The 13,371-nt window shown below is 45.2% G+C and overlaps 1 protein-coding gene across 7 annotated transcripts in view; it reads right to left on the bottom strand.

Annotated features, from left to right (window-relative positions):
- The window catches only part of SLC23A2 (solute carrier family 23 member 2), a 131,208-nt gene that overhangs the window by 66,238 nt on the left and 51,599 nt on the right, over positions 1–13,371 (bottom strand). For all 7 annotated transcript variants that reach the window (XM_045086034.1, XM_045086032.1, XM_045086031.1 and 4 more), the window contains one exon: positions 6,218–6,482. In XM_045086034.1, the coding sequence (XP_044941969.1) occupies positions 6,218–6,325 (108 nt within the window). In that variant the 5' untranslated portion in view covers positions 6,326–6,482. The remainder of the gene's footprint in view (positions 1–6,217; positions 6,483–13,371) is intronic.

Raw genomic sequence — 13,371 nt, 5'->3', positions numbered from 1 at the left:
AGCTGGGGTTTTCATGTTTAAGTCTAATCATATGGAAGAATTTTCTAAAAGTTTCTCTCAAAGAGCTAAAATATTTCCAGGCTTATGCTTGGTTATAATCAAGGTCGCCAAACCAGGCCCCTCCAGGAGGACAGGGAAACTGGATGGACGTGCGTGCAGGAACAAGAGACCCGAACCAGGACCGCCCCAACAAACCCAAACGTCAGAGAGCCTGCGTGTGACCGTCTTTTTTTTTTTTTTTTTAAAGATTTTATTTATTTATTTGAGAGAGAAACAGTGAGAGAGAGCATGAGCAAGGAGAAGGTCAGAGAGCGAAGCAGACTCCCCATGGAGCTGGGAGCCTGATGCGGGACTCGATCCCGGGACTCCGGGATCATGACCTGAGCTGAAGGCAGTCGTCCAACCAACTGAGCCACCCAGGCGTCCCTTACAAGCCGCTTCCTACCTGGTGACTCAGAAGCGGTTTTCTGTGCTACAAGATGCCAACGCAACAGTGTTCAGCGTGGATTTCAGCTGGTCACGCCTGCAGTAACACAACAGGACCTGCACCCTGGCTGACAGAAGACAAGAGGAGGCAACAGATTTCCCAGGTGCCAAGGGATCAGAATTTCCCTGATCGGAAATGGACACAAAGCATCACAAAAGAGCACTCTAATTCAACTCCATGTTTGATCAATACCTCATCTCCCCACACCAACTTTAAAAGAAACAAACAAAAGCCCTGGTGATCCATGTGCTTATTTCATACTTCATTCCCTCAACACACCCTCGGGTGCCCAACCCCAGTGCCTCCAACCCTGACCTCATAGCCCACACCCAACCCAACACTAAATCTGGTCCCAGGTCACATCGACCTCTTTGCTCCTCTCAGAGCCACTTGGGCCTCACCCACCTGGTTTTCCTCCTAGATAGCCCCAAAGACCCCAATCCCCAGTTTCTCCACCCTGGCAGGTCTGCCAAACCCTGACCCAAATACCTTCTCATGGCCTCATTACCCCACTGGTGTCTGGGGTACAGCCTGCAACAACTCTCCCACAAACCATCAATCCACTCCGTCTGGCACAGGCCACGCCCTGGTAAATCCAGCAGCCCATCCTTACTCACCGTCTACAAGGCTCACAATGCCTTTGTCACTGACTGTCCACACAGCTTTCTTGGTTTCCCTCCCGCCGCAGCAACTACTCCTTACCTACACCTTTGCTGACCCTCCTCCACCTCTACACCCTTCTAGGCCCTTGGACCTTCCCTTTCACCCCTAAGGACATTATCCCCCGCGTGCTAACATTCCATTCCCCAGCTTTAAATACCCTCTCCCTCTGCTCACACCCAGTAAGTAGCTCCGACCCACACTGCTTCCCCCAAGCACCACAATCTCCAGCCCTGCTTTCTACCCAGGGTCCCGGCGGCCGGCTCCACACTCCTTTACTGCCCCCAGCTCCCCACCCTGGCCTGCTCACCCGTCTGCCTCCCCACACCTCAGTACCTGGCCACTTCTTCCTGAGGCTCAAGTGAGATACCGGAAGCTGTCCTGGCCTGCCCTCTCGTACTTCCATCCCCCTCCAGTCTTTGGGTACCCTGGTCAGCTCTGATCCGTGGCCCGACCACCTCTCACAACGCCCACGAGCCAGAACCCTGGCTGGAGCCACTGTCAGCTCAGCCACCCTGTGGCACTCAACTCCTGACTGGTCTGCTCCCTGCTCGGCAGCCACAGAGAAACTTAAAACTAGGCAGAGCAGGTCGCTCTGCTCAAAGCCCTCCAACAGCTTTTCCTCAGGGTCAGGAAAAGCCAAAATCCCTCCCAGGGCCACATGGCCTACATCTTCTCTATTGACCCCATCCTGCCCTCTGTCCAGCCACACCACCTCCTCACGGTTCCTCAGACATTACGGCCACAGCGGCCTTCACTCAGAGGGCATCTCCTCAGGGCAGCCTTTCCCGGCCAGCTGAACGTGCAACACTTCACCCCTAGCAGCTTCTACTCCACTTCCCGAGTTTATTGTTCCATTCATATTTACCTACATCTACACATCTGACCTATCTCTAGCATGTGCTGCCTATCTCGTGACCAGCGTGGAAGCTCTGTGAGGTCAGGGATTTTGGTCTAAATCCCTCCTGTTTCCCAGAGCCTTAAACCTGTGGGAAGCTCTCTCCCTATTTTTAAGGGATAAATCAATTAATGGCCTGTGGCTAAATGATCTTTATCTGACTTCACATTCTGCTCCTCGTGATCCCTCTTCTGTGATTTATTCTCTTCCCAGAATTTGTCACTGGCTGCCATTTGATGCTTCTGCTTCTTTGTCCATCTTCCACCTCCTCCCATTGTTGGAAGTCAAGGCCAAGAACGCAGGAACCACACAGGCCCCCAGCGAACATGGGCTGCAGGCAGAGTCCCTTTCCCGCCTGCCTTCCCAGACCACAAGCCATTCTCACCTGGGCTGCCAGAGCCCCCGTGACCAGGATTCCTGTCCCCAGGCCCTTCCTCTCACAGCACCCATGGCAGGAATTCTCTACCCCGAAGATCAAGCAACTCGGCTGCAAGCATTCATCCCCGGCTGCCCACCTCTGTTCTCTGTATTCTGACTGCACCAACCTCATGCCCAGAACAAGATACGGCCAGGCTGCTCCCTGTCTATTTCCCTCCTCTTGAGCTGCTTCACTGAGATGTTTTTCAGGACTTTGAGGCCATCTCCCCTGAGAATCTCTTGACAGGCCAAGCCCACCCCCATAAACATGGCTGGGCAGGTGTCCATCCAGGGTGCTCACGCAGCACCCCAGACTGAACTCAAACTCTGACACTTAGGGTTTGATTGCAGACTTGCCTTAGGGAACCTTCAAAACTTCAGCCAGCTGTGAACTTGGCACTGAAATGCCGACGTGCTGAAACCTGCTGTACTACAAGTGGGACTCTGCCAACACGAAGTTCAGGCTATTAACTTGGTGTCCCCTGCACAGCCCTCCGAGTTCAGATGACACAGAGCTCTCCACACCCAACTGCAGACCTTCTCCTGCAGTCCTTCCTGGCCTGTGTCCTTAGGGCAGGACAGTTCTTCAAGACTATTCACTGTTTTTCTGGTTCTAATTTCTCTCCATGTGGCATTCACTTGTATTACACATTTCCTACTTGCCTTTAAAAGCACACAAATTTGCCTAACAAGATTCCCGTGGGATAAGGAGAGCTTTTATTATGTTTCTCTTACTTAATATCAACTCTGATCACATGATCTAACTTCTGTAAGAAGTTGCAAAGCTCCTGCTCTTACTGTGACCTATTCATTATTCCTTTACTAAATAAGGATTTACTCTTTTTCTCTTTAAAGTATTGTCATGCACCTTTGTTTTACTTTGTGTAAAGAAATTCTAATTCCTAGGGTGCCTGGGTGGTTCTGTGGGTTAAGCATCAAATTCTTGATTTTGGCCCAGGTTATGATCTCAGAGTCATGAGATCGAGTCCTGTGTCAGGCTCGGCGCTGGGCATGGGGTCTGCTTAAGATTCCCCCCTCCGGCCGCCCTTGCTCACGCATGCATGTGCTCTCTAAAAAAAATTGAAATATAAAGAAACTGATTCCTGGGACGCCTGGGTGGCTCAGTTGGTTAAGCAGCTGCCTTCGGCTCAGGTCATGATCTCAACATCCTGGGATCGAGTCCCACACACATCGGGCTCCTTGCTCGGCGGGGAGCCTGCTTCTCCCTCTGCCTCTGCCTGCCATTCTGTCTGCCTGTGCTCGCTCTCTCCCCCTCTCTCTCTCTGATAAATAAATAAAATCTTAAAAAAAAAAAAAAAAAAGAAAAGAAACTGATTCCCATTCCATGTGAGTTTCCAAAAAAAAAAAAAAAAATCAGCCCTTGCCACATCTGAGGAAATTCTTATCCAACACAATGCAAAACCACAGCAACAGAAGCTGGGAGACCTGTCCGGGTGGCAGGAGAGGGAAGAAAATCTCAGAAGAAACACTCAGAAGGGGATTTTACACCAAACAGAAAACAGAACAACTGGAGAATTATTTTAAAATAAGTACATTAGGGTCCTCGGTGATTTAAATGAAGAATCATTTTTAAACAACACAAACATATATACACAAGAAATTAACAACCAAAAACAGGCAGGAATGGAAACAGAAATCTCAGAAATAAAAACTACAAAACCTGAAACAAAAATTTAACATAAACACACGACTATCCACAAGGAATTAGTAAACTGTAAAATAACACTAGGGAAACCAATCAGAAGTTAACACTAGCAAAAGACAGCCAAACCACGAGAAAGTAGTTAAAGAGAAACACAGACTGGAAAACTGTAGTGTGTAATTAACAGATGTTCACCCAATAGTTGAGAGCAAAATACAGTTATATTCAGATATACAAAGACAAAGGTAGCGACCATTCACAGAACCTCAGTGTTTTTGTTTGGTTTAATGAAAAGTGATCAAAGAGGGAGGAAGAGGAAAACCAACAACAGGGAATAAATATGAAAAAAGATAGATATGCTGTGGATTTAACTATCTGTAGAGTATCACAATTTGAAAATGAAAACAAGGGGCGCCTGGGTGGCTCAGTGGGTAAAAGCCTCTGCCTTCAGCTCGGGTCATGATCTCAGAGTCCTGGGATCGAGCCCCGCATCGGGCTCTCTGCTCCGTGGGGAGACTGCTTCCTCCTCTCTCTGCCTGCCTCTGCCTACTTGTGATCTCTGTCTGTCAAATAAATAAATAAAAATCTTAAAAAAATAAAAATAAAAATAAAATGAAAACAAGTCAACCTAAAACTCTCTGCCATAGTGACAGGGCAGGTGGGAGGGAAAGGCAAGCTCAAGTTCATGTCTCTCAAGTAGAGGGTGAGGGTGAACCGTGTGCTGAGCTCTCAGGCAGCAGGAGAGACAAATCAACACCCAGGCACAAATATTCCTTTTCATTTTTCAAAGACGATCTAATTTAAACTTGGAAAACCACCTTGCCTCTTCCTCTAGAAAACTTGTCAACCCTAAGCCTTCAACACAACAGAGAATCAGTTTTTCTTAACAGTTTAAATTTAAATTTTTAAATTTTAAACAGTTTAAATTTTAAATTTTAAACAGTTTAAATTTTAAATTTTAAACAATTTAAATTTAAAATTTTTAAAAGTTTAAAAATTTCACTTGGGGGGTGCCTGGGTGGCTCAGTGGATTAAGCCGCTGCCTTCGGCTCAGGTCATGATCTCAGTGTCCTGGGATCGAGCCCCGCATCGGGCCCTCTGCTCAGCAGGGAGCCTGCTTCCCCCTCTGTCTCTGCCTGCCTCTGCCTACTTGTGATCTCTCTCTCTGTCAAATAAAATAAATTAAAAAATCTTAAAAAAAAAAAAAAATCCCACGTCCTCCCTCTATGCATTTTAAAAATTTCACTTTGTAGGGACAAAGAAAACAGTGATGTTGGTTGTAAAATCAGGGACATCTTTCTGGGAATTAATAGGATAAAAATCAAAATATGAATGCCAGTCAAGTCAATCAATGTACTTAAGGATACGTGTTCACATCCTTCTTACTGGGTAATGCCACAGTAAGGCCAATTCCAGGACCATGCTTTCAGGAATTCTAGAATGATGTTCTTGCCCTTAACCTCATGAACTTACTAAGAGAAAAATACTTGGAAGCAAGTTCTCACTAAAGAGCTTTTTCCTTTTTTGAACCAACACTTCAGGTGAAACTTTATACACATCAAATCATAATCCTACATCTGGAAAAGTATTAGCACTGAATTAATGAATGTGTGTAAGCAGCCTTCTCTAACTGGTAACACCTCTTCAGCTAAAACTGCATCTGGGATACTGCCGCCATGATACAAAGCAAAACTTCTGGCTTTGGTTGGTCATTCAGTCATTCTCTACCCTGCAAATGTGAGTGTGAAGCTGGGTCTTAGGTTATTTCATTGGAACACATTTTGGGAGCCAGAATGCAGCTTTCAGCACCCTCCAGCACACAGTAAGCACTGGGCAGGGTGGTTTTATGACGTTCACAGCCACACATGCTTCCTTCCCAGAGTTAATCCCATCAGGTGACTCCAACACACAGCACGGCCAAAGCCACAGTCACCCAAGAGGGTTCCCAAAGACCATCTCACGTGCAAAGCCTTCAGTTTTTGAATGCCTTAACCTCCACTGAAAACAGGAGTATTACAGCTAATCCTATGTTGATTCAATATGGAAACAACTGGAGAGTGAGTCAAGGGGAGAGAGAGAAGGGAAGAGTTACCGGAAGAGTGAAGAAAGCAGGATGCTTCGCTTCATCTTCATATTTGCCTTCAGTTGAACTTCCAGCCTCCATGGATTTGGACGTAGTGTTCTTACCGATACCCATCATCAAGAAAAAATGAGCAGTTCAGCCTCTGGACTGCAGGGGCTGGAAGAGAAGGCTTGTGCAGGCAAGGCGCCCAGGGTCTGAGCTGGCTCTTCCGGTGCCTGGAGGGCCCGATGCTCAGGCAGAGAGGAGCTCCACAAGCGCCGCCATCTCTCAGCACCTAGAGAGAGAGAGAGGAAGCAGCCAAATCACCACAGGCGCGTCAAGGGCACAGGACACACATTCTCTGTGTGTCCTAGAGAGAAATATAGTGTATGTTACATCCAAACAGGAAAAAAAGCACATCACTTAATCACACTTTTCAAGTCCCCACAATCTTCAGGGAGCCCTGCAGATTCTGAACCACCCCCTTGAGAGGAGGACCATTGAACTGGGCCAGCAATACCCAAGTCCAAGGGTGAGAAGGCTACATGGGGATCTCTCTGACACATATGATGGTACAGCTCTCACAGCCCAGCACTCTCCAGCAGAAACCACTGCAGGGATGAAAATGCCCTGTCCAACCCAATTGTCTCTTCCCACAGGGCTGTTGGAGAAACTAAAAACAAAACAAAACAAAACAAAAACAAAAACAACCCCCCCCTTTTTAAAAAGATTTTATTTATTCATTCAACAGAGATAACAAGCAGGCAGAGAGGTAGACAGAGAGAAGGGGGGAAGCAGGCTCCCCGCGAGCAGAGAGCTCGATGTGGGGTTCAATCCCAGGACCCTGGAATCATGACCCAAGCTAAAGGCAGAGACTTTAACCCACTGAGCCACCCAGGCACCCTAAGAAACTCAATTTTTACTTGTATTTAATTTTAATCAATTTGAATTTAAATAGTCATATGTGACTAGGGTTGACCATACTAGACAGTGAGTGCAGTTATAGCTTAATCCAGTATGACTGCATGGATATCCAAGTTCTGAATTCCCCTATAGATGCCTAACTAAAGGCAGGGGGAGACACTCATAAGCATTTAAATAAATAAAAAAAAAAAAAAAAAAAAAAAAGGAGATGAAACCAATCTAGGATTAAATGACCGCACAACATTCTAGGAACGCCTCAAGATGACCTTTAAATGGGCTAGAAGAATGCCATACAAAACACCAAGCCCACACATTCCTATCAATCAAATAAACAGCATAAACCTAAGGAAGAAATCAAGAAAAAAAAAATAAAAAGGAAGGGAGGTAAAATGGCAAGAGATAAGGAAGGAAGGGGAAGGAGAGCATGATGGATCCGGAATGCTCAGAGAAACGTGGGTGGATGGGGAAAAGTGCAAAGCTCCAGGCTAAGAGAAAAATCTAGGCAAAATTCAAGTGTAAGAAATTACTAAACAATTCTATGCAGCCAAGTTTCAGGGTAGAAGAAAAGTAAAAACTCAATTTCAAACAAAGTATGACTTGGACAATAAAAGAGATCCACCCAAAAATTAACAAGCATTTGGGGAATTTCAGCTTCAAAAAATGAGAGGACACAAAGGATCCCTACAAGGGTTGGCACATGGTCAATAAAACCTGCCTAAGTATGCCCCAAGTTTTATTTAAAAAAACACACATACACGAGCAGGTAGGGGTGAGAGGGGACAGAGCATTCATTAAAATGATGTCAGACTCCACGCCAGTGAATGTGCCACTGAGGGTGAATAACCCAGCCAAGCTGTGCGGCAACTCTGAAGACACACCAACGCCAAGTTTAGAAATACAAGGAGGAAATCTGTTCGAGGAACTCTGTTAGAGACTCTTTCATTCAACAATGACTGGATGAGCCAGGGGAGAAACTGAAATACAGACAAAAAAGAAAAGAGAAGGAATTATACAAAAATTTGGGAGTTCAGTGGGAAGAACACAAAAAGAAAAAAATAAAAGAAACAGTTGCCAGAACATCATGCTGCCTCAAGTAGAAGAGAATCAAGCGCACACATCAAACTGGTTAGAGGGGCTCTTCTGATTAAATGTTTGCACATACACATCGCCTTATTGTATCCATGTCTGTTGAACGCAGGAGCCCTCAACCAGGAGTAGTGTTCCCTCCAGGGGACGTCTGGCAATGTCTGAAGACCCTCCTGGTCATCAGACCAGGGGAAAGCTACTAGTATCTAACAGGAAGAGGCCAGGAGTGCTGTGAAACATCCTACAGTGCCTGGAGCAGATTCCATAATAAAGAACTACCTGGCCCCAAATGTGAATAGTACCAAGGCTGAGAAACCCTGGTTTAAATACATCTCCCTCCTCCCCAAAATGACACCCCAGTGTGCCATCTGAATCCTAAGCACAGAACAAGGGATATGTGTTCCAGATTGGGAAGCAGGGACATGGATGTCATCAGATAGAGAAAACTCCCTAAAGGAGTAAATCTGTGTGACTTACTGCAATTCTGTGACTTTTTAAAAATAGTTTTCCCGGGGTGCCTGGGTGGCTCAGTGGATTAAAGCCTCTGCCTTTGGCTCAGGTCATGATCCCAGGGTCCTGGGATCGAGCCCCATATCAGGTTCTCTGCTCAGCAGGGAGCCTGCTTCCTCCTCTCTCTGCCTGCCTCCTTCTGCCTACTTGTGATCTCTGTCAAATAAATAAGAATCTTAAAAAAAATAAAAATAAAAATAAAATAGCTTTCCCTTTACAATAATGGGGATGAGTGGGGCATTTCTGTTTTCTGCTGCTCATGGGGAATATGGGGACCCATGTTACTATGTAGTAAATACATAATACATAAAAGTGGGGATTTTCTGTCCTCGGAGGGGAAGTTATGGCTACTGCTTAGAAAACCCTAAAGGCTCTACCTGCAGCCCTAACAGAGATTTCACTCCGAATTAACCTTTTCACGTGTTCTCACTTAAAGAGTTTTATGACAATTCAAAAACAACACAACACAAAGAACTCCTTGCAAAGGCAAAGTTTGCAGAGAGGCAGGAAAATGATAGAATGGGTAACAAAACCTTGGCAAACCCCAATCCCCTGAACAGAGCTCCCGAAGAGGACTAAGGACATAGAAGAGGCTCTTGAGACATAAAATTCTCATCCTGAAAGACTCTACTTGGCAGTGCCACCAGCAACAAATCAGTCCATCTCACCCACATTCAGGAACGCTACTACAAAGCTGCAACAGTGGAGAATTTTTCAGATTTTTGGGAGGTGCTGACTCATGAGTTTTTCATGTTTTCTAGCAAGTACAGAGACTCTTGTGGTTTATCTCCTGCCCTCTGCCTCTAGTGTTTACAAATCTTTATTTTTGTAAGGCTATTAATCCTTTAATTCTGTTCTATTGATTCTAAATATCTTAACCCAGCTTTTTGTGTGTTCATGAATTTCGTGGATGATCTTCTAGAATTATTCTTATGTTTCTTGTGTTTATAATCGAATCTATCCATCTTCTATACATCATGACTTCACTACTTCCACCCATCAGTTTCCCATGAGCTAAAACAACAGCAAAAAACACATACAGCAGGACTCTGAACATACATGAAGTAGCCCAGACAAACCTGTACCGTAACGGCCAGAAGCTTAGGTTTCCCTGAAGATGGGACAAGCAAAGAGGACAGTGAACCACTGAAAGGTTTTTTTTACAAGACTACATGCTATAGTTATACGAAGCATCAAATGAGCCCTTGGCTCCACATGCAGCCATGGCCATCAGGGAACCAGCAGACCAAGCGGAGCTCTCAAACCCAAGTTAACCTTAGGGAAAAGGTAGAGTCTTTTAAGATCGATTTTTTTTAAATTAATTAATTTATTTATTTATGTATTCATTTATTTGGATAGAGTCTTTTAAGATCGATTTTATTTATTTATTTATTTATTTATTTATGAGCGAGAATGAAAAAGAGCACAAGCAGGGGGAGTAGCAGGCAGAGGGAGGAGGAGAAGCAGGCCTCTTGCAGGACTCGATCCCAGAATCCCAGTATCGTGACCTGAGCTGAAGGCAGACGCTTAATGACTGAGCCAACCAGGTGCTCCAGGATAGGGCTTTTTAATGTAGAATGTATTTACTCTCCTGAGTGAATTGCATCTTCATGCTCATTTCAGACCTGATCATCCCTGCAGCAGCCAACCTTCCCCACTGCCCCCATGACCAGGAACAAAAGGGGACAATTCCACTGTGGCAAGACCACTTTTCATCAAGCAGTCTGTATTTCTTGTTTGTTTTTTTTTTTTTTTTAAAGATTTTATTACTTATTTGACACAGAGAGAGAGCGTGAGCGAGCGAGCGCTCAAGAAGCAGGGGGAGTAGCAGACAGAGGGAGAGGGAGAAGCACGCTCCCCACAGAGCAGGGGGAGCCAGATGTGTGACTCAATCCCAGGATCATGACCCGAGCAGAAGGCAGTCCTGTAACCAACTGAGTCACCCTGGCGCCCCAAGCACTGTGTTTCTCCACTGAGTGTTTAACTGGCCCTCATGAGCTCTACTGGGACCTAGCCCCGGCCTTTGCGATCTCTTACAGGGCAGAACTCTTTGGCGCACCATGAAGACAGGGGGCCAAGTGCGTAAAAGAGGGGATGTATCCAAGCAAAGCGCAAGGCAGTGATGCTCTCTCTGACAGAGGCTTCGGGGCAGAGAGGCGCCAAGACTCGGAAGAGGGGATACACTTTACTGGGTTAAGACACAGACGGGGAAAGAAGGGGAGGAGACAGGGAACACTGAGCACAGAAATGTATCCTTGGAAGTCCCCACGTGACAGCATTCCACAGCCAAGTCCTGGAACATTAGAAAGACAGCCTCAAGGCCAGAACCCACGCACCAACCTGAGATCAGAGTGCTTCGTCCACACAGGCTCAACTTGAGTGGGGGAAATGCCAAGGCCCAGACAGAGAAAAAAGGTGTGGGTGGAATTTAGGGTCTGGTTTAGTGTTTGTTAAAAGAAAAGGCAAAATCTCCCAGGGAATCTTAAACTGGGGAAGGTCTGCATGCCCCCAGTCCGTCTGTCACCTCAGAATGACAGCAAGGCTGCGGGGTCACCGTGGCACCTACTGGGAAGCCTGGCCCCACTGTGCTGTCATCTCCATCTCTCGAGTCCTCAGGTGCTGGGTCCTCCACCAGCTTCTCGGACTCCTGCATGAGCCCCACCTCCAAAACAAACTCCCTTTCCCTCATCCTCTGGCTGCCACGTCACTGTGGCACAGGGGAGCCACGAGGCCAGCTCTGCCCAGCTGGACCACCAGGGTGGTCAGGACAAGGGGCAACAGCCATCGCCTGACCCCCAGCTCCCGGGGCCAGACTTGGCAGCTGTACTGAAGGCTCCCCAGCCTTTGTGGGATAAATAAATGGTTTAAAAAATAATAATAAAGCTACCTGATACAATGTAACATTCATTCTTGCTTAATACTTCTCCGAAATTGGGTAAGGAAATCAAGAGCCAACATCAAGCCCATCTGTGACACACCAGATGCGCTGATGTCAGGGATAAGCCAGGGTGTCGACACCACTGCGGTGTTGCTTGGCTGACAGAGGAAGAGGAAGGAAGTATTTGAAAGGAAAAGACCAAATGAGAACCACAACCAAGAGATGAGAAAATCTGAAAGAACCTGCTGGTTGATTAGGAGTGTGTTTGTTTACTACCTTACAAACAAGGGCATTCAAAATAGCCCACATAACCTTAAAAAAATAAAAAGAAAAAGGACCCAAGGCTCTTTTAGGTTTGCTACTGAGTTTCCTACTCAGCTAATGAACCTAAAGCGTTCCCCTAACGCCAGCAGCAAGCATCTGGTTGTGTGCTGCCTTGCCTGGTTGTGCAGGGTCCCCAGCTGAGAGCGGTTTTCACCTTTTTTCAGGTGGTAAACAGCAACAAGGAAGAACATGTGACAGGATTATCTGGGCCACAAAACCTGAGACACCTACAGAAAAGTTTACCCACCCATGAAGATAAGAGGATGTATCTTACTTACTTACATCTTACTGTGTAAGATGACAATAACAGCATCACTTAGGTTTTATCAAAATTGGGCATGACCTTTATGAATAAAAAAGGGCTACAAAACAGATTTAAATAATCAGAGAAATAGACCAGATCCCAGAATAAGAATGCTTCTATAAGTATGTACATTTTCTGATATTCATAATGCATATAAAATTTTATGAAAATCAATTAATATCCCAAAAGGAGAGAAAGGGGGCTTGCTAAAATTCTTGTGGAAGGATAAGCAAAAATAGCCACAAATATCTGAAAAAAGAGTAAGAATGTGTTCTATCAGATAGGAACCCTAACATAAAGTTGTAATAAATAGAGTTCACAAAGGCAGAAAAATAGACAAGAGGAACCCTAAAAACTGAGAAATATAGAATATGGAAGCACTTTAAATCATAAGGAAAAGTACGGATTTTTCAATACAACATGCCAAAACAACCAGGGCAATACTAGGTAATAAAATCCAGAAAATGTTTAAGTCCTAAGGCTAGTGCAAAAGAGGGAGGGCCGGAGGGAGGAAGGACCACTAATGGTTATGTAACATTATGGCAGAGGACTCCTTTCTTAGCATACCATGTCGTGATTAGGCAATATGAGATTTTTTTAGGTTTCTGTATGGAGAAAAGAAAATCACAAAGTTAAAAAGCAAAATATGATCTATATAAGATCATGTGTTCGTATCTTTACTATTTGAAGAGCTCTTATAAATACACAGGAAATAAAAGTCCTTAATATAAAAATGGACAGAACAGGGGCACCTGGGTGGTTTAGTCAGGTAAACATCTGCCCTTGGCTCAGGTCATGATCCCAGGGCCCTTGGATCTGAGTCCCCCATCAGGCCCCCTGCTCAGTGGGAAGCCTGACTCTCCCTCTCCTGCTGCTCCTCCCCCTACTGCTTCCTTCTCTCTCTCTGGCAAATAAATAAAAAATATTTTTTAAAAATGGACAAAATATGAGCTTCTTATCTTCAATCCCCCTCAAATAAAAGCAGCAAAATAAATGTTCCATCCTTGTTTAAAATCAAATCAAAGTATACTGAAATGAGGTACCTTTTTATTAACCTATGTGGGTTATTTTTAATGCCCTTATTGGTAAGGTAGTGAACAAATACACAAACTCACACTCCTAATGAAAAATAAATTTGCTAATGAGTAGAGAGTTGGG

The sequence above is a fragment of the Mustela putorius genome, unplaced genomic scaffold (assembly GCF_011764305.1).
Source record: "Mustela putorius furo isolate JIRA1106 unplaced genomic scaffold, ASM1176430v1.1 tig00000874_pilon_pilon_pilon, whole genome shotgun sequence".
NCBI lineage: Eukaryota > Metazoa > Chordata > Mammalia > Carnivora > Mustelidae > Mustela > Mustela putorius.
Note: the sequence above shows the minus strand (reverse complement) of the source record. Positions and strands in the feature narration are given on the sequence as shown.